Source organism: Lipophrys pholis (genome assembly GCF_963383615.2).
Source record: "Lipophrys pholis genome assembly, chromosome: 16".
NCBI lineage: Eukaryota > Metazoa > Chordata > Actinopteri > Blenniiformes > Blenniidae > Lipophrys > Lipophrys pholis.
The window spans coordinates 9,935,567-9,960,082 of NC_137634.1; the positions used below are offsets into that span (position 1 = coordinate 9,935,567).

At 41.9% G+C, this 24,516-nt stretch overlaps 2 protein-coding genes across 3 annotated transcripts; both read left to right on the top strand.

Moving 5' to 3' along the window:
* The first annotated feature begins 514 nt into the window (after positions 1–514).
* On the top strand, positions 515–4,667 carry mrps31 (mitochondrial ribosomal protein S31). Of its 2 annotated transcripts, none has more exons than XM_080482634.1 (7): positions 515–705; positions 1,648–2,106; positions 2,311–2,463; positions 2,573–2,716; positions 2,808–2,884; positions 3,485–3,625; positions 3,708–4,667. In XM_080482634.1, exons 1-7 carry the CDS (start codon positions 593–595, stop codon positions 3,941–3,943), a joined length of 1,323 nt encoding a protein of 440 aa, XP_080338760.1. In that variant the 5' UTR covers positions 515–592; the 3' UTR covers positions 3,944–4,667. The 2 variants fall into 2 exon arrangements, with proteins under 2 accessions (XP_080338760.1, XP_080338759.1); XM_080482633.1 differs by having other exon boundaries at positions 543–705; positions 1,736–2,106; positions 3,708–4,514.
* A 1,822-nt stretch (positions 4,668–6,489) lies between these two features.
* On the top strand, positions 6,490–22,577 carry LOC308122082 (forkhead box protein O1-A-like). The gene is made up of 5 exons (XM_080483709.1): positions 6,490–6,589; positions 6,685–7,333; positions 18,684–18,875; positions 18,997–20,217; positions 20,324–22,577. The coding sequence occupies exons 2-4, from the start codon at positions 6,695–6,697 to the stop codon at positions 20,200–20,202; spliced, it is 2,037 nt and encodes a 678-aa protein (XP_080339835.1). The 5' UTR covers positions 6,490–6,589; positions 6,685–6,694; the 3' UTR covers positions 20,203–20,217; positions 20,324–22,577.
* Positions 22,578–24,516: the final 1,939 nt, after the last annotated feature.

The window sequence follows — 24,516 nt, forward strand, 5'->3', positions numbered from 1 at the left end:
ATATCGCGAGACTTCAACTCAGGACGGCGGCTAAAGCTTGCCTACTTACTTACTTACTTACTTACTTACTTATTTATTTATTTATTTATTTATTTATTTATTTATTTATTTATTTATTTATTTATTTATTTATTTATTTGACCCAAATAGAATAGAAATAGTTTAATAGTTTATTAATGCGAGAGGTACATTCTATCAAATTAAATAAGTAATAACATTAAATTTCAATATGTACAGGTATATAGAGGTATTGTAAATAAATATTGATGAGTGCACGTGCAGACTATGTGAATAAAAAACATGAAAAACATTTAAATACCAATGCTGTCTCCGGTGTCTAAATGTTTTCTAATCTTCTAGGTGAACTATTGCAAAAATCCTACTTAAATTATTTAATGAACAACGAAGCGTTTCATGATTTGAAAATTCTTTTTTTTTTAAGTATGTTCGTTTCTAAAGAAAAAGCTACATTTAAATAAGAACACAGTGTAGACCGGAACCTTTGATTTTCCTTGAGTTTCCTGGGGTGACCTTATGCCGTTGCAACGGAGACGAATGTCTGGAGCGTGGAAGGACGTAGCATAAAATAATCATGTTTAGGCTTTTATTTCGGGCCGTTTCTTTGTCTGGAAGCCCCTCGGTCGGTGTTTATGAGTCGTGTTTGTCAGCGGCTAAATGCGACAAAGCTTCAGCTCCAGTTTTCAGGTGAGTTCAGACATTCACGGTCATCAGGACTCAACAAGCAACTCTGATAAACAGCCTCAACACGACCACTGCAGCAGTTTGTATCAGCCATTGATTGAAAAACGTGTTTAGATGTCATATTAAAATTGGATAGATTTAACTTGTTTCCATAATAACTGAGGATCACAGTTACGTTATCCGTTTTGGTGGGCGGGACCTTCTTCAGATTGACGTTTACTTCAGACGTCTCGTTTCACGTGGGGCTCAATGTAAGTCTGTAGTCACGGAGTGAAAAAAAGGTCTAACCTACCAAACTTGCACACGGCAAACACTTTAAGATCCAACGTCTGAGAGAAATAGTTCGACAATGTAGACCTGTAACATGATGGAGCCACTTCTTCTTATACACGTTTTTGTTGTTGTTTTTGCCTTCTGCTTTTGCCTTACCAGAGAGTAATCCTTTAAATGGAAAATTTCCACATTTGGTTACTGTTGTTCACATTTCTGCCCAAAATATCATTGCCCTTCACAGAACACATTGTTAAATCACCTAACAATAAGATAAGTTGTGCTTGTGTAGGATGTCTCAACCATAAATGAGACCTTTTCCAACAGGGTTTGTTTGACTTAACTGGTGTGTATTGGTGTTTACTTACTTTAAATTTCTGACCTCTTCAGCCAGTTAAGAGTGTTGAAATGTTAACGTGAGCTTCGATAAGATCCTTTTGTTTACATTGGTCGTGACATGTAAAAGGTTGGACTCAGCCTCACCACAGGCGTGAGCTGAGACTGAACGGTCTCAAGTGTGAGTGACATTTTAACAGTTCATTGTGTACACAAGTTATCAAGGCTTTAAAATAACGTTAAGTGGGGCATTTCTTTTGTTTCTTAATTTAACTTCCATTCAGATGTTCACAATCCAAAAAGGTCAAGAAGATGAGAATTTCTGTTTTTCCTTCTCAGGTTTGCGAATGGTGGAGGAGTAAAGGCTCTCAGGACAAGCTCTGTCCATTTATGTGATAAGAAAGACAGTGACGTCCCCTCTATCCAGGATGAAACGACAAATGCGGAGAAAATTGGCGGCCCAGTTGATACAGACCAACCAAAGATGACCGAACAACAGGAGGAGCCGGTGGTGTTGCAGGCAGTGGACGAGACTGCCACAGAGCAGCAGGTGGAGGATAACAGTCAACAAGTTGAGGCTAAACAAACACAAGTCAAGGCAGAGGCAGCAAATAGCGAGAAGAAGAGTCTCCTGGAGCTTCTTGGAACCATGAAAGTGGAAGTTACCAGTAAGAAGAAGCTGAACAAGCTCAAGACGACACCGACTCAAGAGGCGACTGCACAGCCGAAGTCCAAGCCAGCGATGGAGAGCACCTTCAGTATGTTCCGGCAGGCGACAGGAGAGACTTCGTTGAAGAGGTGAGCGAGCTGGAGGAGAAACATTTCCTCCCCTTTGTTAATCACACGTTTTGCAGTCAAAAGAGAACATTAGGATGATGAGTGAACTCACAGCGACTGTGATATTGTATTTGTTTGCATTCTTGTGTTTTGCGTCCTCAACTTTTCCCAACTCGACCTTATTTCCTTCACTGACTCCAGCCTTTTCTGCGTTGTGTTTGACAGCGAAAGCTTGGATCCTGGTCTGGTTTCAGCAGCAACTGCAGCCGCTTCTACTCTCCCAAACCAGAAGCAGGCCCAGTCAGAGCTGCTCAAACAGCTGCTGAAGCATGAGGCCATGACTGAAGCTCAGAAGAAAGGGGACGCCAACGATCTTGGGTGTGTATCGAGTGTCACTTCACATTTATGAAGCGATTGTTTTGCATAATTCTGAGTAAAAAGGAAATGAAAACAATCTCTACTGATGAGTCTCGCGGTATTTTCTCAGAGAGATTATCGCCGACATGAAAGTTGGAAGGCGCCCCAACCGACAGAACACCTCACCGGCCGGTCAGATCCTGTTTGATGACGACGGGCGAGGATACGTGCCAACCAGAGGAATCACGTCTGAGCTGCCCAGCGTGCATCGACGGTAAAAGCACTGATCATACCTGTTTAGTTCCTTTTTTTAAAGAGGGGCTCTTGTGTTCAAAATGGTTTTTGTTTTGTTTCGTTTTTCTCAGGAGGAGCTTGTTCTCTGGAAAAAGGCTTGGCATTTTTTCATCTCCGACTGATGAAGTCACAGCTGAATCAACAGACGGTAAAGACGTTTAGATTAAAACTATTTTAATCAAAAAGAGCAACGGCGATATTAATTACTCTTTGCACAAGAGGGTCATTTGTTGTGTTTGGGAATTTTCTGCTTTTTAAAATAAGATTTGGATGTGGGATCCAAAGATGTTTGTCACATGGCAGCTCAGTGGCTCCTCCCAGTGTTCAAGAGTAGAGATTGAGATCTTAATTTCTAATCTGTACTTTCTTTCCATTTGATAATAATAGCAATAATGATAATAATAACTTTATTTATATATCACTTGAATAATAAAGCAGATAAAGTACAGTATGGTGTTGTTTTTTTTCTGCTGCTGCAACATGGAATGACCCCAGATCCATCTATTCATCCGTCCCTCTCATTGGTCTTTTTCTTCCAGCTTTTTTTTTTTTTTTTTTTCCATAGATTTTATTTTTCTTGTATATTTAATTTTTTCGAGTCTAACCTGATTAATGGTCCAGTTTGTGTGGATGCTATGAACGTTGCCTTTGCTCCTTCTGGACATAAAGATTTGAGAAGTTTGATCTCTTACAACAAATTTAAGTCGTTTCCAACATCTGCTCATTAACAGTGGTGTCGTACTTTCAGCTCAGCCAACTCTGTGGGACGTCGACTTTGCACATCAGATCTCTCTATCATTGAACCATTTGCCTCGCAATGGGATTGAGGAAATGATCCAGTGGACCAAAGAGGGCAAGATGTGGCGGTACCCAATCGATAATGAAGCTGGTGAGTAACTCGACCCGGATCTGATTTTAACAAACAGAGTTTGTCAGATTGACACATTGAAAGTGCGCTTGATTTGCATCAGGTCTGGAGCAAGAAGCCAGCGTCCCGTTCCACGAGCATGTCTTCTTAGAGAAGCACCTAGAGGACGGCTTCCCTCGACAGGGGCCAGTGCGTCACTTCATGGAGCTCGTGGTTGCCGGCCTCTCCAAAAACCCCTCCCTCACCGTGCAGCAAAAGAAGGAGCATATTTCTTGGTTCAGAGACTACTTCAGTCAGAAAGAGGAAGTCCTCAAGGAAGCTGACGTTTACCTAAATTAAACTAAAGACGGCTTACGGGAGTTTCCTGACTTTGCTGGATGTGGGCTCATAAAAACAGGAACATTTTCTCAGCAGTCGTGGCCGTCTTTCTCCACACAGGTTAACAGGTTCAAGCTTTGATTTCTGATTTCTGGAGACAGTTAAGCAGGACTTCAAATCAAATCTAGATTCCAACACTGCTTTTTCCACAAAAACAAGAAAACACTTCCAGTAACAATAATAAAGTGCAAATGACTTTTACTTTTGCATTGTGTTTCCGTGGGTCTATGAACTGTCACTTACTATAAGAGCATTGAAACATATGGCCAATATACTCATCAGTTAAATAATAAAACTGTTGAGCTGAAGTGGTTAAATGATGTTATCAGTATGTCAATATTTATTTACTTACCTGTCCAGACCATGGGCAGACCGACTGATCATCACTGTTGAGTGGATTTCTTCACCGTCTGCCTAACTTTACACTGACTTTTAACACTGCTGTTGGTCTACACTGGACATTGTCGTTCAAGGGCCATTCATTTTGATTGTCCTAAACCAGTTAAATAGTGTCATATTAAAGATTTATTTAAACATAAAAGCATTTCTTGTGTTGCACAGTATACATGATGAAAATGTCTATGTTTTTGTGAAACCAAACAATTACTAGCAAAAACAACTACGATCTCAACATAAGGATAATTTTACCGAAACCTTCAAGTGCAGAATACAATGAAACGTTTACAAATTACTTAAGCTGTGGCGTTATGCATGTTTTTACAAAGTCGCATTTCTCTCTGACATTAATACAGTGTTTTCTATTGGCTTTAAGAGCACTTTCCCTTCTTGGCCACTAGACGGCAGTGTTTCGATCTTCCAACACGAAGTGGCTAAATGGGAATTATTCAACCATACAAACAAATTATATCATCACTTGTCTGACTCCTTCCTTTCTCAGTATTAATTTTGCAATACACTATATTGAATCTTGTATACTTAAGCTCATAACCCCATCAAATGCGAGCATCTTTAAAGTAAATTAGAACATTAGCGTCAAAAAAACGTTTCCACCGAAAACAACACCTGGTGACAATAAATTTGGACTGATTCTTCTGGAACTTCAACAGTAAAAATATTTTTGTATCAAAGTGTCAGAAGGCACACAAATGCCTGCAGTTGTGATTAATGATGTTTTCACAGGCCGATTGGAAAAGCCCGTCCTGTTCAGCATCGAGCAGCCCACATCAGGTTTACAGTAAAAACATAATTAGACCTTGAACTTCATGGCCTCTGCAGCGGAAGTGCTTTTAAAGTCAAACAACCTCTTAACAATGTGCCACTCGGATTCCTTCTGGTCTAAAAACACCCTCCAACGTGCATTGTCTGAGAAAGTGGAAAATGACAGGTTGACGTTTCAAAGTGCCTCATTTCCACATTTTGTTCACTTTTCCTTAAACACAGCTGATTGGCATGATAAGAGGTTGGCAACACGTCTTGTATATATATATATATATATATATGTATAGTGTATATGCCAGCGCATTAAGTACAAACGAGTGAGATGTGGAAAGTGGGACTCGACATGTGACCCAATAGAGGGCAGTACTGAGCTGTAGTTTATTAAAAGTTGAAGGTTTGTAATATTTTAATAACAGGCAGTCTGCGCGTGTACAAAATAAATATAAAAAAATGTATAATTTATATTGATTAGTGTTGTACTAACCAGTTCCCTTATAGTTTGTGTTCTGCTGTGTTATAATATCAAAATAATAAGTAATTGACCATAATCCCAGCTGGAGGTTTGGACTGTGTTTTGTGAGTATTATATATTAAAGCACCTGTGAAGAAAATGTAATATGAATCACTCGGGGGGGAAAAGAGGCTCTTCATTGAGGAAAGTCAGGTCCTCCAGGGGGAGTCCGCATATTCCGCTGCGTCTGTGGTGCGTTCAAGTGCTGAAAAAGGTATGAGAGAGGTTATGCGTAAACAGATTTTTTAAAATGATCTAACAGGATTCTGAAAGCAAATGGAAATACAGAAGTAATCACTTTTTCTACACGTTCATGAACACTAATTAAATCTGCATTATATACTACAATAGCCGTGGTTTCTGGTGTCTCTGAGCAACTTGGAAAAAAAAACATTACTTCTGAATTACAAAGATAAAAACGTTTTGATTGATAAGAATGGTCACTGGTGGTAAGAACCATTTGGTAAACTTTTCAAGAAAAGAGACAGACTTCTCAAGGAACTCCACTTTTATTTTAAAACCAGAGCTTGAGACATCATGACCTCGGTGACTGATAAGTTTCCACAAACTCACACTTTGCTTGAAATTCTGCTTTGGAAAATTGCATCAAATGCCTTTCACTTCAAATCATTATATAGTTGGGTCAACTGATTCCTTTTGAAATGAAAAGATGGCAGTTGCATCATAAGAATGACCTCTTTGAACCAAAAAGCGCAGAGCAGCCAGGTAGTGGGGGATGATAATTCCGAGCCAGTGGGGGGTCCGTGAAGGCAGCACTCAGTAGTACTAGTTAACAGGGCGGCAGGCTCTCAGTTGAAACGAGTCGCTGCAGGATGGTGTCAACTTCACTCCAGACCGGCAACTAAACTTTTATTGAAAGCCCTCTCTCATATTGCCTGGTGTTCGTCTGGCGTCTGGTGCGTGAATCTCACAGTTATTTATTTATTTATTTTATAATACTTGGTGTTTGTTATTTATGTACTGATCATTTCTTTATTCTAATATGTGACAGTGACCCTAACATGGCTGAGGTTCCGCAGCCGCAGCCGGTAGAAATAGACCCGGACTTCGAGCCTCTGTCCCGCCCGCGGTCCTGCACCTGGCCGCTTCCCCGGCCGGAGCTCGTGGACCCGGCCAGCTCCAACACATCCTCCCCGGTGCCGTCCGTGCAGCCGGAGCCGGTAGGAGAGTTCATCAGCAGCCTCGGCTTGCTGGAGGAGGACTATGGAGAGTACGCGGAGCACAAACCGCCCCGCACTGTTTCACACTGCCTGGAGATAAACTGTATGCAAATGCATCAGCACCACCATCACCTCCATCATCACCCCCCTCCTCCTCCTCCTCATCATCATCACCAGCAGCAGCAGCAGCAGCATCACCTCCAGCAGCAGCAGCAGCAGCTCCCGGGCCCGCAGCTGCCGCCTCAGCAGCAACAGGTGCCTGTTCCCGGGGTGTCACCTCTGGGTGCCTCCGGCCAGAGGAAGAGCAGCTCGTCCCGGAGGAACGCCTGGGGGAACATGTCGTACGCTGACCTCATTACCAAAGCGATAGACAGCTCGCCCGAGAAGAGGCTGACACTGTCTCAGATTTACGACTGGATGGTGAAGAGTGTGCCTTACTTCAAGGATAAAGGAGACAGCAACAGCTCCGCGGGCTGGAAGGTGAGTTGCCCGGCCGCGTGCGCGTGGAGACTGTCTGAATGAATGCACGAGTGCGCACACATGTAAACAGTGTGTGCGTGTGTGTGTGTGTGTGTGTGTGTTTGTTTTTGTTGTTTCAATCTGACATTTGCACAATAATATCAGAGTCGCAAAAATAACACCTTATGTTACATTCTGAGCGCCATCCAACGCATGCGGGTCTTTGATGTGCAGGAAGAGTAACACACACACACACACACACACACACACACACATTTCGAAACTAAATCTGCATGTATGCACTGATGGGACTTTGTTTTGGGGCACTTTTATCATTGCATACAATTTTCACATCCTTTCCCCAATAGGAAGTGTTGATTGAGTATTTTAATTAATCTCTATTACACTTACAATAAATTCATTTTAAAATGTGATAAATAATTACGTTTTCCTTTACATTTATTCGTTCTTATAATGATTCCATCAGAGAAAATCATGCTGGGAAAAGGCTTTCCTCTACCCCCAGATTTTTAATCACTGATCTAAAATGAATAGGGTTTATTATGGAATGAATGTCAAACAGGTTTCTTTGGTCCAGTGCACAAGCGAGCAACTTAATACTTAATCCAAACAATTACTGTTTGGCCTTAACTTTGAAATTTGAAAATGAATTTGAAATTCATTCAGTAGTGTGTGTGCTCCTCAAGACAACTTGCTGTCTTGCAATGCTTCGATCCAAACAGGGATCTGCAGAAGACCTGCGAGTTCTTGTGTTCTCAATGGCTTCATGCCATTTCTGTGTTTAATATAACGTGATTCGTAATAAAACTTTTGCACATTTTTATATTTTTTATACAAAACAAGCAGTAGAGTTTTTAGCCGAGAGTTCAAAAATGTCCGATGGTCATTTTCAAAGTGCGCTGCTGAACTTTGGCATCTCAAGTAACCTTTGAAGTTTTGGAGTGGTTTCCTCAGCGGCAGCACACGCCGCTCTGCTGTGTCACTGAGGAAGCTCACGGCTCTAAAACAGCAGAGGATCATCCAGCTGCTGTGATTGTAAACAAGCCATTAGTTGGCTGAGAAGGTTTCTGCCTTTGAAGCTTTTACCGAGCCATATAAGAGGCGTGACTATGTGATGGTTGAAATCTAACAACTAGAAAAACGCACGACTGAGATGTCGGCAATGTGTTTTTTTCTAATCCCAACAAACGTATGTGGGCGCAGTCTAGCCTGAAACGCCGCAAGTATCCTGACTCATGGCTGGCTCTCCCGTCATTTGTGGACAAGCTGGAAAACCCCACTTGAAATTTAAAATTTGCGACTGCTGACTTGGAAATATTTAACACACTAAGAAAACATTTGCTTAATTCCTGCCTGAACATGTTAATCCAGGTTTAATTATCATCTCGAGCGGTCAGGTGGTCACTCAGCCGTGATGGAGGGAAATGGACTGGGAGCATAAGAGGGGAAAAAAATTCAAAGGTGGAGCAACTGAAGAGGAAAAGTAAAGTCTGAGCACTTCAACGTGATCTGAGTTTCAGTTTATATTAGGGGCTGTGTGGCCCCTCCTGTAACTCCGGCATTCTCAGGAGATGTGATGTCAAAGTTGTCAGGAAATGCCTTTGGGAAACCTCAATCAAATATAGTTTCCATTGTTCGACACCCCCACGCCAAACGCTTGATCCCGGCTTACAATCTGACTTATCGCCCGGCTCAACCACCTTTTTCTTCCCTCTTAGCTTTTCATCTGCGCTCTCTTATAAGTCGTACTCTGGCTGCTGGGAAAGAAAGATGTTTTTTTTTTTTTTTGGAAAAGGGAAGCAGTGCGGAGTAAACTGAGCCCCCCTTTTCGACAATAACAGGAGGTGACACAAACAGCTCAATCAGTGTTGGGGAGTGTGTCGGAGGGGAAGGGTTCTGTGGGAAGGGGGATGCGGGGAACGACGTCAAACATCCTCCATTCCTGAGCCGTGCGCTCATATCTTTGTGTCCCTGTCTTCTAGAGTTTCCTCAGCGGATGCTGCAGCTCGGAGAAAGGGATCGCTGCTCTTTATCCTATCACTTCCTCTTGTGCCCTCTCTCAGGCCTTTGGCTGGAGGTATTTGTGCTTGTTCACGTGGAGTGCAGAGAGGAAGGCTTGTCTTCAGAAGCCCAATTCGGCTTTAATACACAAGATTTTTGCATTAAACATTGGAATCGAATCAATTACTCTTCTAATACTGCTTGTATTTCACTCAGCTCCAATCCTTCGTCACTCAATCTTCTCAGAATCAACGGTTTGCTTAGTTTATATCGAGAAGGTTCATTTCTTTGCACGTGTACTTTAAGCTGTATCTTCGGTTTGACCTATCTGCCCCTGATGGGCAACTACATTGGAAATACTACTTTGCCTTTTGAAACTACCCCCCCCCCCCCCGCAAGGTTTTTATTCAGCCACTGTCGAGCAAAACTAATTGACTTCAACTCAAAACCCAAAACTCCTCCATGTTTTTCTTTTATATAAAATCAATGCATCGCCGCTTCAGCCTCGGCATTCCTCAATGCTGGCATGTCCGCCAGGCCTTGGAACCGCTGGCTAATGGTTATTTTTACACTTTCCTGTTAAAAAAACACGACGGTCCCCCCACAATGAACTATGATGCATTTCCTGCCGAGTGGATGGAAAACAGTGCCATGTGTTAACATCCCCACCCTGCAAAACACGAGGGTCAGGGTAGGAAAAAGAGGAGGACCGTACAAGGATCAAGCGGTGCATTTAAATTTATGTGGAGTCTTTTATTTATTTATTTATTTATTTATTTATTAATTAATTTAATCCCATTTTGGCCATGAGCAAAATTAAAAGTCTCTTTATTATGTTTTGTGTCATATCCTGGCTTTTGTATTGAGTTTAGAATCCACATGCAGGAGTGTCCTTAGCTGTAGTGACAGATTGAGATAAGCTGAGGACCTCATGGTGGGTGGAGGGCGTTGAGTTTGAACCTCGGCAATTGTACTACTCTAAATGGAGGTGGGTGGAGCCGAGGGCAATGCTGCTGCCTCCGCAGCTTCCTGTCGCTCTCATGTCAGGGAGATTATTTTTTGTTTTCTTTCTGAGAAAACTTTTAGCTTAGTGATCACACCGTCTTTGCACCCCCCCCCCCCCCACCCCCCCCACCCCCCACCCCCCCATTCCCCGAGGTATTGGTGCCAGCATATAGTATGCAACGTACTGGAGCATCTTACTGGTACTGCTGCTGTTTTTCTCAGTGAACCGTGACATCAAATATTGGAACAGGAAGTGGCACTTCTAAGTTCAACTCGCACTGATATTTTAAAGTATACAATGAAAATAGTCTTCTTTTTTTTTTTTCAAAGTAATTTTTTTTTTAAGTTGCTTTTGTTGCAGGTACGAAGCTGCTTTGTTGTGAAGCAGTTTATCGTTCTGTACCATCTTGTATATGTACTTGTACTGTCTATGAAAAGGGCCACTCTGCAAATGTGCAGTCTGTAGATTTGGCTGACGGGTACATGACGTTTGGGTGTACTAACTGTGGATACTAATATCAGACAACACTGAAAGTATTATTTCAGGACAAGCTGAGCTGCACAGTGGAAAAGCTCAGTATGACTCGAATCGAACAACACCCTTTGAATCAACTGACAATACATACATGTATCCCACCTGGGGGCAAAAAAAAATATCGACACGTGAGACTTGCAAAGTTTTGTGACACTGAGGAGGTTCTCAAAAACATGAATCTGCTTTGTTGGTGGAATCTGCAACTAGTCAATTAAAGTAATGCAACGCTGGATGCCATCAGAACTGTTATATTTGGAAACACGGTTGTTATTGCAGTACTCCATATAGGAATTGGCACATCTTACCGGACTACGAGAGGATCTCTAGTTTAACTCCCGAAGGCATTTCTTCTTACGTATTCTCTTTGTTTTGAGTCTGGGTTCTCACCGACTACTCTCCAATTACCTCTCACAATCCAAAAACATGCACACAAGCAAAGTTTATCGGTTACACAGTTAGCACAGGTCTGAGCTGTGTGTCTGTAAATTCAACGAAGGGGTATAGATTAAAAGTGAATGGTTGTTTTTGAATAAAAATCCGTCACATTCTTCACATTATCATAACATGTTGAAATGTAACCCCTGAATCAGGTCCATCCATCCATCCATCCATCCATCCATCCATCCATCCAGTATATTTGCCAAACCCTAGTGGCCGCTGGTGGAACTTCACCGTTGGCAAAGCCTAGATTCACTTAAAACCTTGACAAACTGCATATTATGTGAAAATCTGATGTGATGCACGTGGAAGAAATGTTTGTAAATGCCAGAGTCTTGTGATACAATTCCTGGTGGCTTCAGTTGTTCTTTCACTGACTGTGATGAAGTAAAAGAAAGATAGTCAGAGGGATATTCTTTTTACTACTTTTGTTAAGACTTTAATACCCTAACATATTTTGATTGATTCTGATAGAATTTTGAAGAATTCTCACTTCTCACTTTCTCTGAATCACCAACATGCGTTAAAAAAACAAACTGATTCCCAATCCAACATCATCCAAAATAGACAACCTGTCAAAGCTGATGGTGTAAATTGGGGAACCAAAAAAATACTTGGTTCGCTTGGGGAAAGATCATTTTTGGGATAATAATAGATTCATTTATAATGGAAGTTATGTCATGTATAAGGCATGAGTTAAATGTGGACGTTTTCCACAAGCTTATTCGTATTTGTTACTTTGAAAAAAAAAGGTTTGCGCGTTTTTTTGGTGACGCTTAAAATGATCCTGATAACAAATACATTGGTTCGATTTTATTCGTTTTTTCAATATAAAACAACATGTTTTCTCCTCCATCACAGACTGCAAATTCTTTCTGTATGACTCAGGGGTCAGTCATAATCTTGTGTTTAAAAACACATTACAGCTCAAATATAGATTCCCTTTGTGCATGCACTTACGCCGTACGTTTCATCTTTGTGGAATTTTCCCAGATAAAACATCAAAAAACATGATTCTGGATTCCACAAACGACATTAGCAGAGCAGAACTATCTTCAGCTCAATTACTTGATGCTGATGAATCTAATTGTGTTTCCAAATACTCTTTCACAGAGAGGTTTGTCATTGTTAGTTTATGAACTCCATTTGAGGACACAGCGATGAAAACAGGCGACGGCTACTAAAAGGCGCAGCAGTGGAAAAAAAGAAAGAAAAAAAAAATCCTGAATAACTGCCAGCTATTTGTCTTGGGATCACAAGGTTAAAAAGGGAGGCCTGCCCTGAACTTAAGAGGCCCACTAAGAGCTTCAAGTAACCCCATGAAGAAAGCGAGGCTTGGGGCAGGGGCTTTCAGAGAGGAGCAGCCAGTGGCTCGAGGGAAGGAGGGGAGCAATCAGCTGACTGGCGGGGTGGGACGCTGAGGCCTGTGTACAGTCTGCCGTCTACACGTGTGAGTCTGAGGAATCTGTGGCATGTGGATCTTTGCATTGTCCTCCAGACTGCGCAAGGACAATAATCCCCCTCTATGTTATGCTTGCTAAAAGAGCCTTGCCTGCCTCACACCTCTCACACAAAACGACTGACTTCAGAGGGAGGGAAGAGAAATGAGGGAAGAGAAATGAGATCAAAATTAAATCAGATTAGCGTTCAAGCCAGTAGAAAAAAACAACAAGTTGGTCTTTCTTAGTCTAATCTTGACTGACGCGCATTCTTTGCACACTTTAGAGGCTAAGAAAGATTAAACATTAAGTTTCAGATCACCCGAGTATTAGTGGATATGAAAATGTGGTTTTCAGCTCGTATTACTTTCGTATTACTTTTCCCATCCGCATCCTCCTCCTTCATCTGAAGCCGAACCCCAAACACAAAGCTCTCCTTTCCTTTTCAGGGTCCCACTTTGAAGCCTTTGCAGAAGTAGGTCACTCAGTTTGATGCTCAGTGTTCGTGAAGTAGCCTGCATTGTGAACGGAGCCATGAAGAGGCGATACGCTCTCCACACAACAGACTGCAGCACTCTTCTTCTTCTTCTTCTTCTTCCTCTGCAGCCTTGATCGCCTTTTTACCGCCCTGTGGCAAAAAAAAAACAACAAAAAAAAACCACCCAGGTCTCTCACTCACTTTTCAAACTTCGCTTTATGCGTCCTGGGTCAAAGGAGAAACGAGGGAGGGGAGGAGTGCACAGGAAGACACTGTCAGGAAGTGGCTTGTCTTTCTACTGTAATCTCTGCAAAGTGGCGTTCTGTCTAATTCTCATATTTACACCAGATATCTGAATGCTTTGTCCTTGTAGTTGCTTGCCGTGCTGATTCAGCGAGGCAGTTTCTCTAAAGCGAGAGAAAAAAAAGTGGCAAAGAAGTGTGCCGCTACGAAGCATGTGTGCAAGCAGCAAATATTTGCATGATGGGCCTGTTTACTACAGTATTTTAAGTATAAGAAATGTGCAGGAACAGGCTGCAGGGCAATGATCAATAATCTTTTACAAACAGGCACAGACATTCCTTTCTGAAATCAATGATTAGAATCAAATTAGTAACTGAAATGGGCATTTTTTGTGTTTTTAATCAATGAATCCTCATTATCTAAACTTAAATTGGGTTTAGATTCATGGCATACATGTTTTTGGTGGTGAGCACTGTTACCTCACAGGAGGAAGCTTCAGTTTCCATTCTGAACTGCATTTCTGTTTGGAGTTTGCATGTTGTCACATTTGTCTGTTTTCTATCTGAATACATGTGTGAATGTGTTTCTGGTTTATCTCTGTGATGAACCGGGAAACTCTTCAGGGTCTACATTGCCTTTTGTCCAGGTCTCACAATCCGACATTGGATAAACCAGGTGTTGAAGATAGATGAATTCCTGATTTTAAGTCTATTTTGAATTCCAAATCACTCATCACTCAGTTTTCCAAATAAGCAAAAAAGTCTATTAAATTCAGTCACACTTGGTCAGTGATGTGGTCAACAAGTTTGCCACTGCTGAACTCTTTGTGGTGGCAGGCAGCAGTAGAGATTGCTGCACTTCCCTATCACACTGTTAATGGGACATTGAGATATGCGCAATTGTTTCACATGGTTCCTTTATTCCCCACAATATTAAATCTGTAAACAAAAACAACGCTTTACACTTACTGCTGGGGTCGGTGATTGGAGATTCTATATATCATTACATTTTTGCAAATGTGTTACAGTGCAAAACAATATACCTCAACTAAGACGTTAAAAAAACAACAACAACTGTGGATTCTTCAATACAGAACTAGTCGGTCGCTAAGATAAAAAAAGAAAAGAAAAAGTAAAAGGCACTACTGATGCATCCATATTTACAATCTTGTGACTGCAGATGCAGAAATGTTCAACAATCCAGTGTAAGTCAGACAATGGTTCACAGAATCTGGAACAACAATGAGGCGATGGCCTTCCACTCGTTAGAGGTAATATAACATTTCTAATATTATGTGGTAAAGCCGTCTGCACAGGGTCTCCTCATGTAGGTGATAGAAGTTCAACTTCAGTCTTTCTGCTTGAGTTTTTCATCATTGGCTAAATATTGGCCATCGTCATTGCTGGCACTTTTTAGGAAGCATCTGGTCCCCAGCAGTCGGCCTCCCGGGAGATCCTCTGTCCTGTCTGTGGTTGCGTCTGATGCGCTATGTAAAATGTTTGGACCACTTGTAAGTGAGGCCACTTTCACTGTGGCTGCACCTGTTCCTGCGACCGGGCCCTGTTTGTTGACTTACTCTGCGACCGTTACTGCCAAGCTCATGGTTCACTACCCAAGAAACAGCAGCTGTGTCAATGGGATTGTTTTGAAGTTGAGAAGGAGGTGTCGCTTCACGCTGCATGTAGTTTGTTTTCCTTGTATTGATGGCGGACTTTTGGGACTCTTGTGAAAATTTTACAATCTTGGATGATACTTCAGTGCGGGTCTTCTGTGCAATCATGTTCTGTAGCAGCAATGCGTGACCCTAACAGATCTCCTGTGTTCTGCCGAGTATTTTTAAGGGCAAACTGAAAATAGATTTAGTCCAAAGTCAGTCCTTCATGTCAGTCGTTCTTGTACCAGCTGACCTTGGACCTGTATGTGACATCGTAGCACTACTTTACACCAGATGCAGCGTTGCAAGGTATTTTCTCCTCAAGTCAAGAGGAGCAGATGGGGTAGGCAAAGGAGCATTATGTTACAATTCAGAACTGACATGCTTAAGTCTTGCAAAGGCTTATATTTGACCCACTGCTCTAATTGCTGAAAAGTTCTTCCCTCTCAAACAGTTTACGGGCCCTCATAATCTGTGCCTGGGAACTTCCCCAGTCGTCCAGAAAGGTCAATAGAGAGCAAATAGATTTTTTTAATGCTTTGCATTCAGATCAGCCTTAATGCAGCTACAGGTGTCCATAATTTATTGCTTCAAAGTCTGTTTAAAGTGGGAGCCATAACAATGCACTTTGTAAAGAAGTTGAGCAACAATGAAACACATAGGCCACCTTGGGTCAGGCTTTCAGTGAAATAATGTGCGAGTGGGGCACCTCCAGAATTAGTGAGGCAGGGGATGTCTTTTGTTCTCTTTGGCTGAGGTGAGGTCTGTCTCAGACAGGGATTATCCTAGACCCAGTAGAGAATGCCCCTTTCCACGGTCCAGTCATGCAGTGCATGATCTATTGTGGGCACTAATCAGAGGCTGCAGATATTTGCATATCAGCACTGATCTCAACCTTGTATAAGCAAGACTTGGTATTTGGTTAGTCGACTAAAGCTGGTTTGCAGACTGAGTCTGGCAGCACACTGCTGAGATCTCATGTTCTCCAACAATGACTCATTTCCTGTGTTCAGAGTCAGATTGAGCTCATGTAAAAAGAAAAAAAGTGAAAAGGTCACAATTCAAATGAACATACATCTGCATTTTGTGACGTTGCAGTAAGCGCTAACCTCACCTCGAGTGTCTTCAGGCTGCCTGGGTAGGATGTCCTCTGACACAGGAAGCCTCATTTCAAATTTGGTCTAAGATGGGGGGAGGAGTCTGGTTCTGGCGGTGTAGTGAAGATGGTAGTGGTGAGGCGCCTATTATGGTGAGTCACAAAAGCAGGTCCAGCGTGTCACATCTGATGCTTCTCTTCTTCCCTGCGTTCCTTTTCCATCCAACCTGTTTGCATGTCTCTGTCAGCGCGGGCCCTGCAACACACACTGAACTCATTGACCTCAGCTCTGCCGGCAAAAACATCTCACTCTGCCGCCCTCCCCATCTTTGTTTTGAACTCTGCGACCTCCCCGTACTCTCTTTTCAGTAAAACATTCTCATTTTGCACAGACCCCTGCCTTCTCTCTATGCTAATGTACAGTTTCAAGTTGAACTGGTGGATCAGCGTTTTTGTTTCGAGAGAGACACTCAGAAACAGTTTAGCTTGTTCTTATTATGAATACTTTTTTGTGCACTTAGTTCAATATTTTCTTTTTTTCAAAGTTACAATATTACTGAATGTAAAAGCATTAGACGAAGAAAAAAAAAAAAAAAAGTTCTCTCATATGAATGTTAAGTGAATGTGTCGTCCTCTTGACAAAAGCCCGACGTTCCCCCAGACCAACACATCAGACGCACTCTCACACAATCCATCTATTGTTTTGAATGTGAATGTCTTTATCTTCATGCTTTGTCTATCCCAGTTGAATCCTGTGGTTGGGGACATCTGGCTTCACTAACTGCAGGGAGCTGCTTTCTCGTTCACATGGGCATTATGGGGAAATTCCCTTCTGCAGCACGTTGTGTTACACTTTGGTCTTTCTTTCTGCACAACCATCCAGTACAGCAAGTTTCATATGAGGTTCATATTTTGTCTGACAAGATCGGGCTGTGCAGCGCGTCTATATCCTGTACGGCCGTCTTTCTGTCCCGTAACCAACGTTGTTTTCTCTTCCTGAGAGTATTACCGCAGGAGTGTGTCCTTTTTGGGTTTCATAACGTAGCATTAAAAAGTGGACTGAATGGGGCTTTAGGTGTATGCATGTTAGGACAAGGACGACTATGACCACATACAAAAATGGGAACACACTGGTTAAAACCAGATTGATTTGAAATAGTTAAATTATTGTTAAAGTTTGGTGCACACAAAATAGTGTCTTTTATGTGCATAACCAGCAGCAGTACTGAGTCTGATCTGGGTTGTTTGTTTTTTTTCTTCCCCTGTAGCATGTCTTTCACATCTAAATTTAGTCTCTTTTCTGCATTTGCTGGAAGGGTGGGATAGCAGTGAGCAGATAAAACTTGGTGGGGATCACAGGAAACATGAAAGGAAACCTGGAATTAAAGCCTGTGGTGAGGAGGGTGTACGATGACCACGCTAATAAAATCTAAAACGGGACTTCTCAAAGTGAGTCATGTATATCAAGATTATTTAAGGAATGATTAAAAACGGATCAACATTCATAAGGTAAACCAAAAACTATCAGACAGTAAAATTGGTGTTAAAAATCAGTAAAACAGCTCAGAAAAATGTTCTACTTTCAAAAAATTGCATTAAAATCACAAATCATCGTATCAGCGTTATTTTATCTGACATTTCTGTTCTGATTCACTTTCATCACCTGGGAAGGTTTTTGCTTTTTATCAGAATGATGCACTGAAAGTCGAACTTCAAACAAAAACCTGGTGAGTTTCAGTGATTAGTCTCTTTATGGTGGTTTTCCTTTGATGAAAAGGGTATTTTTATTGATGCTTGTCACGATCCGTTTTAATTCATATTAAACACACTTTGGCCTTTCTTGACAGTGATAGATGAATCAATATTTCTACTCTCATTGAATTATTGAGCTCTAAGTTAGTGTAGTGTGGCACTCTTCGATCACTGGTTTGGAGTCTGCGTGTTCTCCTGGTGCACATGTGGGTATTTTCCGGATACTCCGGTTTTCTACTCAGTCTAAAAACACAAAATGCTTTTGGGATTAATTGTTGGCTCAAAACTACCAGTGGGTGTAAGTATAAGTGTGACTGTCTGTTTCTGTGTGTTTGCCCTGCAGTGAACTGACCACTTGTCCAGGGCGGAACCCGCCATTGCCCATCGCTTCAGCGTTCCTCAACCCACTGTACACTTGTGCTCAAAGGAAGAATGTGTGTCTTTTCATCACCTCTGATACTTAGTAACAAATACTGCACAGCCCCGCATTGGTCTGAATAGCATCTCTGTTCAGCCCTTTACCAAAATGCTATAGCTGTACTTGAACAGTTCCAGCGATTCATGAAGAAAGTGTTGACCAACTTGCACTAAGTATAGTCTTTGAAATGGCTCTGTTTTTAGTTCCTCTTGCCACATTGTAGCCTTCACAGAACTGTAGTGTTTCTGTCACACAAAACATGCCACTCATTTGCTCCTTTTCCTCATTCAGAACTCCATCAGACACAACCTTTCCCTGCACAGCCGCTTCGTTCGCATTCAGAATGAGGGAACGGGGAAAAGCTCCTGGTGGATGCTCAACCCAGAAGGAGGAAAGAACGGAAAGTCTCCGCGACGCCGAGCTGCTTCCATGGACAACAACAATAAGTTTGTCAAGAGCAAAGGAAGGGCCACAAAGAAAAAGGTATGGGAGCTTTGATTAAGATGTTTCTCTCTCCAGTCCTGCTGAACACAGATTGTTTTAGTGAGTGTTATTAATACAGTTGTTGCTTCATGGATGCCTGTTTGTGGGTTTCTATCCCTAGATGGCAGTACAGGAGGGGGCAGAGGGAGGAGCAGGCAGCCCTGGTTCCCAGTACTCCAACTGGCTGGGAAGCCCTAACTCGCACAGTAATGAGGACTTGGAGGCCTGGAGCTCCTTTAGGACACGCACCAGCTCTGATGCCAGCACCCTGAGTGGCCGTCGTTCACCTTTCCCCCCTGAACAGGAAGATCTGGGAGAGCCCGACGGCCATATAATGTATCCTGGAACGGCGGGGACCAAGATGACCTCTACCTTGCCTAGCCTGTCTGAAGTGGCTGGATCTATGGGCCAGGGCAGCTCAGAAAATGTCATGGAGAATCTGTTGGATAACCTAAACCTGCTGTCTCCTAAAAACACCCCACTGGGCTCAGACTCCTCACATTCCCCTGTCATGCTTCAGAGTGGCTCCTATGGCTCCACTGGCTTAACCCGACATCCCCAGGACTACCGTAAGTGCTTGTATGGACAGGTGAGGATGGACTCCCTGTCCCCTGTTCCCATGCAGACACTTCCAGAGTCCAAACCAGGCTTTGGGGCTTATAAGAACCAGTATGTCAGCCCGGCTGGCCTCCTCAAAGAGCTGCTGACTGTCGATGCAGAGACCAGTAGGAACCTGATGCCCTCTCGGGATACAGCCATGTCCGAGGTTGGGAGGGGGGGTTGCTTAGTGCCCACGTACCGCAGCCAGACCCATGTCAGCAGTCGCAATGGAGTAAAAATGATGAATCCCTCCCAAAGTCACCAAGTTCCTCATGTAAATCCACAAGCTATTCATAGCCAGAGTCCTGCTGCCTCACGGGACTTGAATAGCTGTAATATGATTCCCCTGACTAGTCTGACTAGTCTTTCAGGGGCCCCTCCTCAGATGACCAGCCTGAGGACATGCATGCAGCTGCCCCGGGGACATCCAGCACACACTAATGACGTCTCAGCTAACTACAGCTGCAGCAGCAGCGGCTACAGGGAACTCAACTCTGGTCACCCACATCATCATCATCATCATCATCATCATCATCATCATCAGGAGCGGCTGCCCAGCGACCTGGACAATATGTCCATTGAGAAGCTTGAATGTGACCTGGAGTCTGTTCTCCACGACACCCTTATGGACGGTGGAGCACTGGACTTTAATTTCGACCCTGCAGCTGGCTCTCATGGGTTTTCTCAGAGGGTAAACACAACCACACACAGCTGGGTGTCTGGCTAGGCAGAGCGCAGACAGGTGAGACGACACGTCAGTCTGGAAGCAAGTCTATACACTTGTCAACACGAATCAAAAAAACATCATGTTTCTTATCTTTAAACATTTCTTTCATTCTCTCTTCCAGGTCTCTTCACACCTCTGTACTGCACTGCAATCAGAGTGGAGGAAAGAAGAAAAAAAACAACCATAATTCTTCACGGCGCACCAAAGTTGTTTTCAGAAATGTGCGCATATACAGCAGCACTCCTGAATCCTAAAGAGTATATTTTCATTTTTAAATTGGAGAGAACACACTCACAACTGTTGTAGTGCGTGACAGCAGTGAGGCAGACACTTCATTTAATAAGCCTTGTTTGCTGCCCGTCAAAAACAAACAACAAAACATTTTTATTTGATGAATTTTGCTGAATTGGAGCCGATCGACAACCATGTCAACTGTTGTTTTGTTGTTCTAATACATGAGATCAGTCACCACACCAGAGCACGCAAAGACAACAACAGCGGGAGTTACGATTTCTAAAGGATGACTTTTGATCCGAAAGGTCTCGAAGATGGATGGATGAATGGAGGGATGGATTTTTGGTCTGATGTCGGTCCAACATTTCATATTTGTCAGTTGTTTTGAATGTGGTCTCTTCAGGCCGAGCCGGGTTTTCATGCACTTGGACATATCAACAAAGTTAATAGTTAGAGATTTACTACACAATGCTTTATAGATGGAAACTTTGTTAAATTGGATTTTCAGGAACTGCTTCCTAATGACACATGGCTACAAAGTCGGTGAAGCCGTCTGATCTTATTAGGTTTAAAGTGACGGATAAACCCGTGTAACGTCTGCATAATGGTTAATAGTTGTATTTAATGACAAGACAGTATTTCCTCACAGTTGTGTCGTTACAGATCTTCAAGCAAACTAAATCATTGACTGAATGACCGCTCGGTCATATACTGTATGAAGGTATTTATTTATATTTTTGTTTCAATTGTTGTTCATGGATTCTTGCTTTGTGCTTTGTTTTGCTTGTAAAAATGTGTGTGCATGTGCAGAGTGCACGTGCTGTTTTTTCTCAGTTACTGAAGTGACCTCCATTCTGAACGTTTCGATTTGAGTCGATGCCGGTTTAATGCAGTAATTATGAGTTGTTTGGTAACACCTGTAACGAATGACATTTCTGAGGTCACGACAACTTGCCGGCCTCTTTTGCGTCACAGTAAAACTCCAGGATTAACAAAGGCTTTGTCATGGTTGTAGATGTGTCAACTCTTCTTGGAAAAAAAGGATGATTTGAACATAGAGTGAGGTTAAAAGTGGATATGAATGATAACGGTGAAATTATGGTCGAACTGGAAAGGATAATGGCTATTTACCTCCAAACAGCAACAGATATTAAACACCAAATACGTATTCAATCTGCCAAATACATTCTAAAGATATTGTGCCAATTCAGCGTGCCTTCACTTTTTCACAGACTTGTAATGTACATCTGATTTTTCTTCAGTAATGCATATTTGACCTCTACATTTCTTGTACTAAAACATGATATTGTGTGTATTATTGTGTAAGACATCATTGTTTACATAATCTCAGTCCAAACTATATCTTGATGAATATATGAACGCTCGTACCTCAAAATGTTATTTACCTCTGAAGTGTTGAAGGGATTTCTTAGCCATGTTTCCTCAGTGAGTGATGTAGAGAAGTTATATCCTTTGTCATCTTTAACAAAGGATTTTGTACATATTGTTTTGTTATCTTTGGTTAATACTGAAGCCAGCTATAGTTGGACCTGTTCAGGGGAATGTGTTGTCTTGCTTTTGCTTTTTTAAAGGATGTTGAGCTTGAGGATCATGGCCATTAGTCACTGGTTTGTTTGGGTTTTTTTGTGACAGAAAGCAATCTGTCACATGATAAAACTTACAGGTATTCTGTAAAGAGAATGTAAATAATGCCTCAGCATGTAAGTACTTCATCAATAAAGGTGTGATAGGACATTTTTAGATTAAAGAGTAAAAAAAGGAGCTTTGGAATATATATTTTTTATCATTGAAGAAAACATGGAATGCATTCATGTGCACATTCAATTCAGGTAAAATGAAAAACCGTCTTTAATATTCATATCCAGGTATTTTTTGAGAGCATTCTCCGTTGTCTATGTAACCCATGCGATGCATCAATCACCACATGTGCGTTTGATGAATGAAGATCGAGAGACAGAACTCAGCAAATAATAAATACAATTCAAGTTTGATTACTTTTAATGCACCTAAAAAATACAGTTTGTGATTTTCTAGTCATTGAAAATGTCTTTTTTAAGTCCCTGCATTGTTAGACCTGATGTTTATGTACATGAGTTACAATAAATGTAGCTGTTTTCCGCAGTTCTGACTGTGCCTGTTGTCATTGCAAGCATGCACACAAGGCAAGGCAAGTTTATTTGTCTGGCACCCTTCATACACGAGGCAATTCTGAGTGCTTCAAAAAAGCAAAGAAACACATAAGATTACATTAGAATACACATATTCTTCAACATAGAAATACATTAAGAAATTAAGAGATCTATTTCCCAGCTTCCAACATATTTGACCCATAATTTCTATACTCTATATAGACTACATTTCATAATCAATATGGGAAATAAAAAATGATGAAATTGTACATAACAACCGAGAGTTGAAAAATAAAATTGCTAGTATTTCAATGAGTTCCCTATAAAGGGAGGCTTCCAGTCAAACTCATGCTCAGAGTGTAAGTATGAAGACTTTCTACTGAAGATCAGCCTGTGGCTCTGTGATGCTTTGGGAAATACCCTGTTTTTATTCGCTTGCCAAGAAAAATGTGTGATCAATTTTACCCTGTAAAACGTCATAGAAGAGAGGAGTAAAAATTACTCTGATGGGAAGATACTAATGTGTTTTAACTTGAACAGAAAACTCACGTGTATCCAGGTGTTTCACCAAAATGAAACGTAACAGAGGGTTTCCTTTATACAAACTGTATCATGACTGTATCTCCCCTCTTGACTTTGTCATTCACACGGGGAAGCTGTCGATCAAGTCAAGTTCCTGTAACCAATTCTTTCAATAGGTGGGTGGATTTTAAAGCCCTCCAAGCTCCTTTACGTTTGGCTTGTGGGCTGTGGTGCAGATTTGACGGCTGAAACGTAGAATAATTCATTTTCTTTCAAAGTTGCAGTGTCCTCCATTAGTATCTATCAGTATAGGACATGTACATTACATTTGTCTCGTCCTGACTCTGATGTTAAATGTTAGCACAACACGTCACAAACCGGATTTGTTCCACAAACATTATCTCATGGCACAGATGTGTCCTGCTGCGCTCGCACTACTGCTTGATGCCTCTAATTGACTCATAGAAAAAAACTGCAGAACCTCGATTAACATCTGCACGAGGTGGGAGATGAGGCTTATCATGCCTGTATAAATAAGATGGACCTTCATTGGTAGTTTTCTCCCAATGGGCGGGCCGCACAGCGAGCTGCAGCTGGGCTAATTTATCTATGTGACTCAGGCACAAAGCCAGAAATTAGGCGGTTTGGGCTTTTGGACCTCAGCTAATATCAAACACAACATGTACATGCACATCCAACGTCAGAGATGCAGCACAAGTCTGGATCTCTCAGGAGGAGGTCAAGATAAAGATTAATTCATGATGAGATGAACCTGGCAGCTGCCTGCAGATCAGTCACATCACATGATTCTCATGTAAGAAACTGTGGAAATCGGCCTGTTCCTATGGATGCAAACGCCTCTGGTCGCCTGTGATGCACAGTGACGGCGTCATGGGTGATTCAGCTGCAACTGATAGGCTGGTGATTATTGAAAAAGGTATGGTGAGGAAATTACTGTGTTTAGAATTAAAAAAAAAAAAAAGTATATATATATATCCCTCCTATTCATGGAAGGAAAAATGTACTTTGCTTATGTGCTTTTTTCTCGATCATCAATTTCACACGCTATTAAATGCTTTTTATCCCCAAATGTGACATCATTGCTTTTGTGTATTTATATCTTTACCTGCATTTTACAGAGCCTGGCAGACCCTTCTAAGTGTTCTTTAAGTGTCATTGCAAAATTACCATTATGTCATGCAACTCTTCTCCCCCACCCGGCCACCACCACCCATCCACACAGCTCCAACTTGACTTTACATCACTTCTAGAAATGTCACATTTCTTTGCTCCAGATCATTTTAGCCCGTCTAAATATACACAATAGCACCGACAACTGTAGTTGTAAACTTTAAGTAATGTGACTTTTGAGTATTAGGAGCCAGTAGTGAGTCAGTGTAGTGTTGTC

Bases quoted from the DNA above. Each gene is read 5' to 3' on its own strand.
- mrps31 (XM_080482634.1), top strand. From the start codon at position 593: ATGTTTAGGCTTTTATTTCGGGCCGTTTCTTTGTCTGGAAGCCCCTCG. The intron at 2,464-2,572 runs GTGTGTATCGAG...GTATTTTCTCAG, and splicing joins GGGGACGCCAACGATCTTGG to AGAGATTATCGCCGACATGA. The intron at 2,717-2,807 runs GTAAAAGCACTG...CGTTTTTCTCAG, and splicing joins CTGCCCAGCGTGCATCGACG to GAGGAGCTTGTTCTCTGGAA.
- LOC308122082 (XM_080483709.1), top strand. From the start codon at position 6,695: ATGGCTGAGGTTCCGCAGCCGCAGCCGGTAGAAATAGACCCGGACTTC. The intron at 7,334-18,683 runs GTGAGTTGCCCG...TTCCTCATTCAG, and splicing joins ACAGCTCCGCGGGCTGGAAG to AACTCCATCAGACACAACCT. The intron at 18,876-18,996 runs GTATGGGAGCTT...TTCTATCCCTAG, and splicing joins GAAGGGCCACAAAGAAAAAG to ATGGCAGTACAGGAGGGGGC.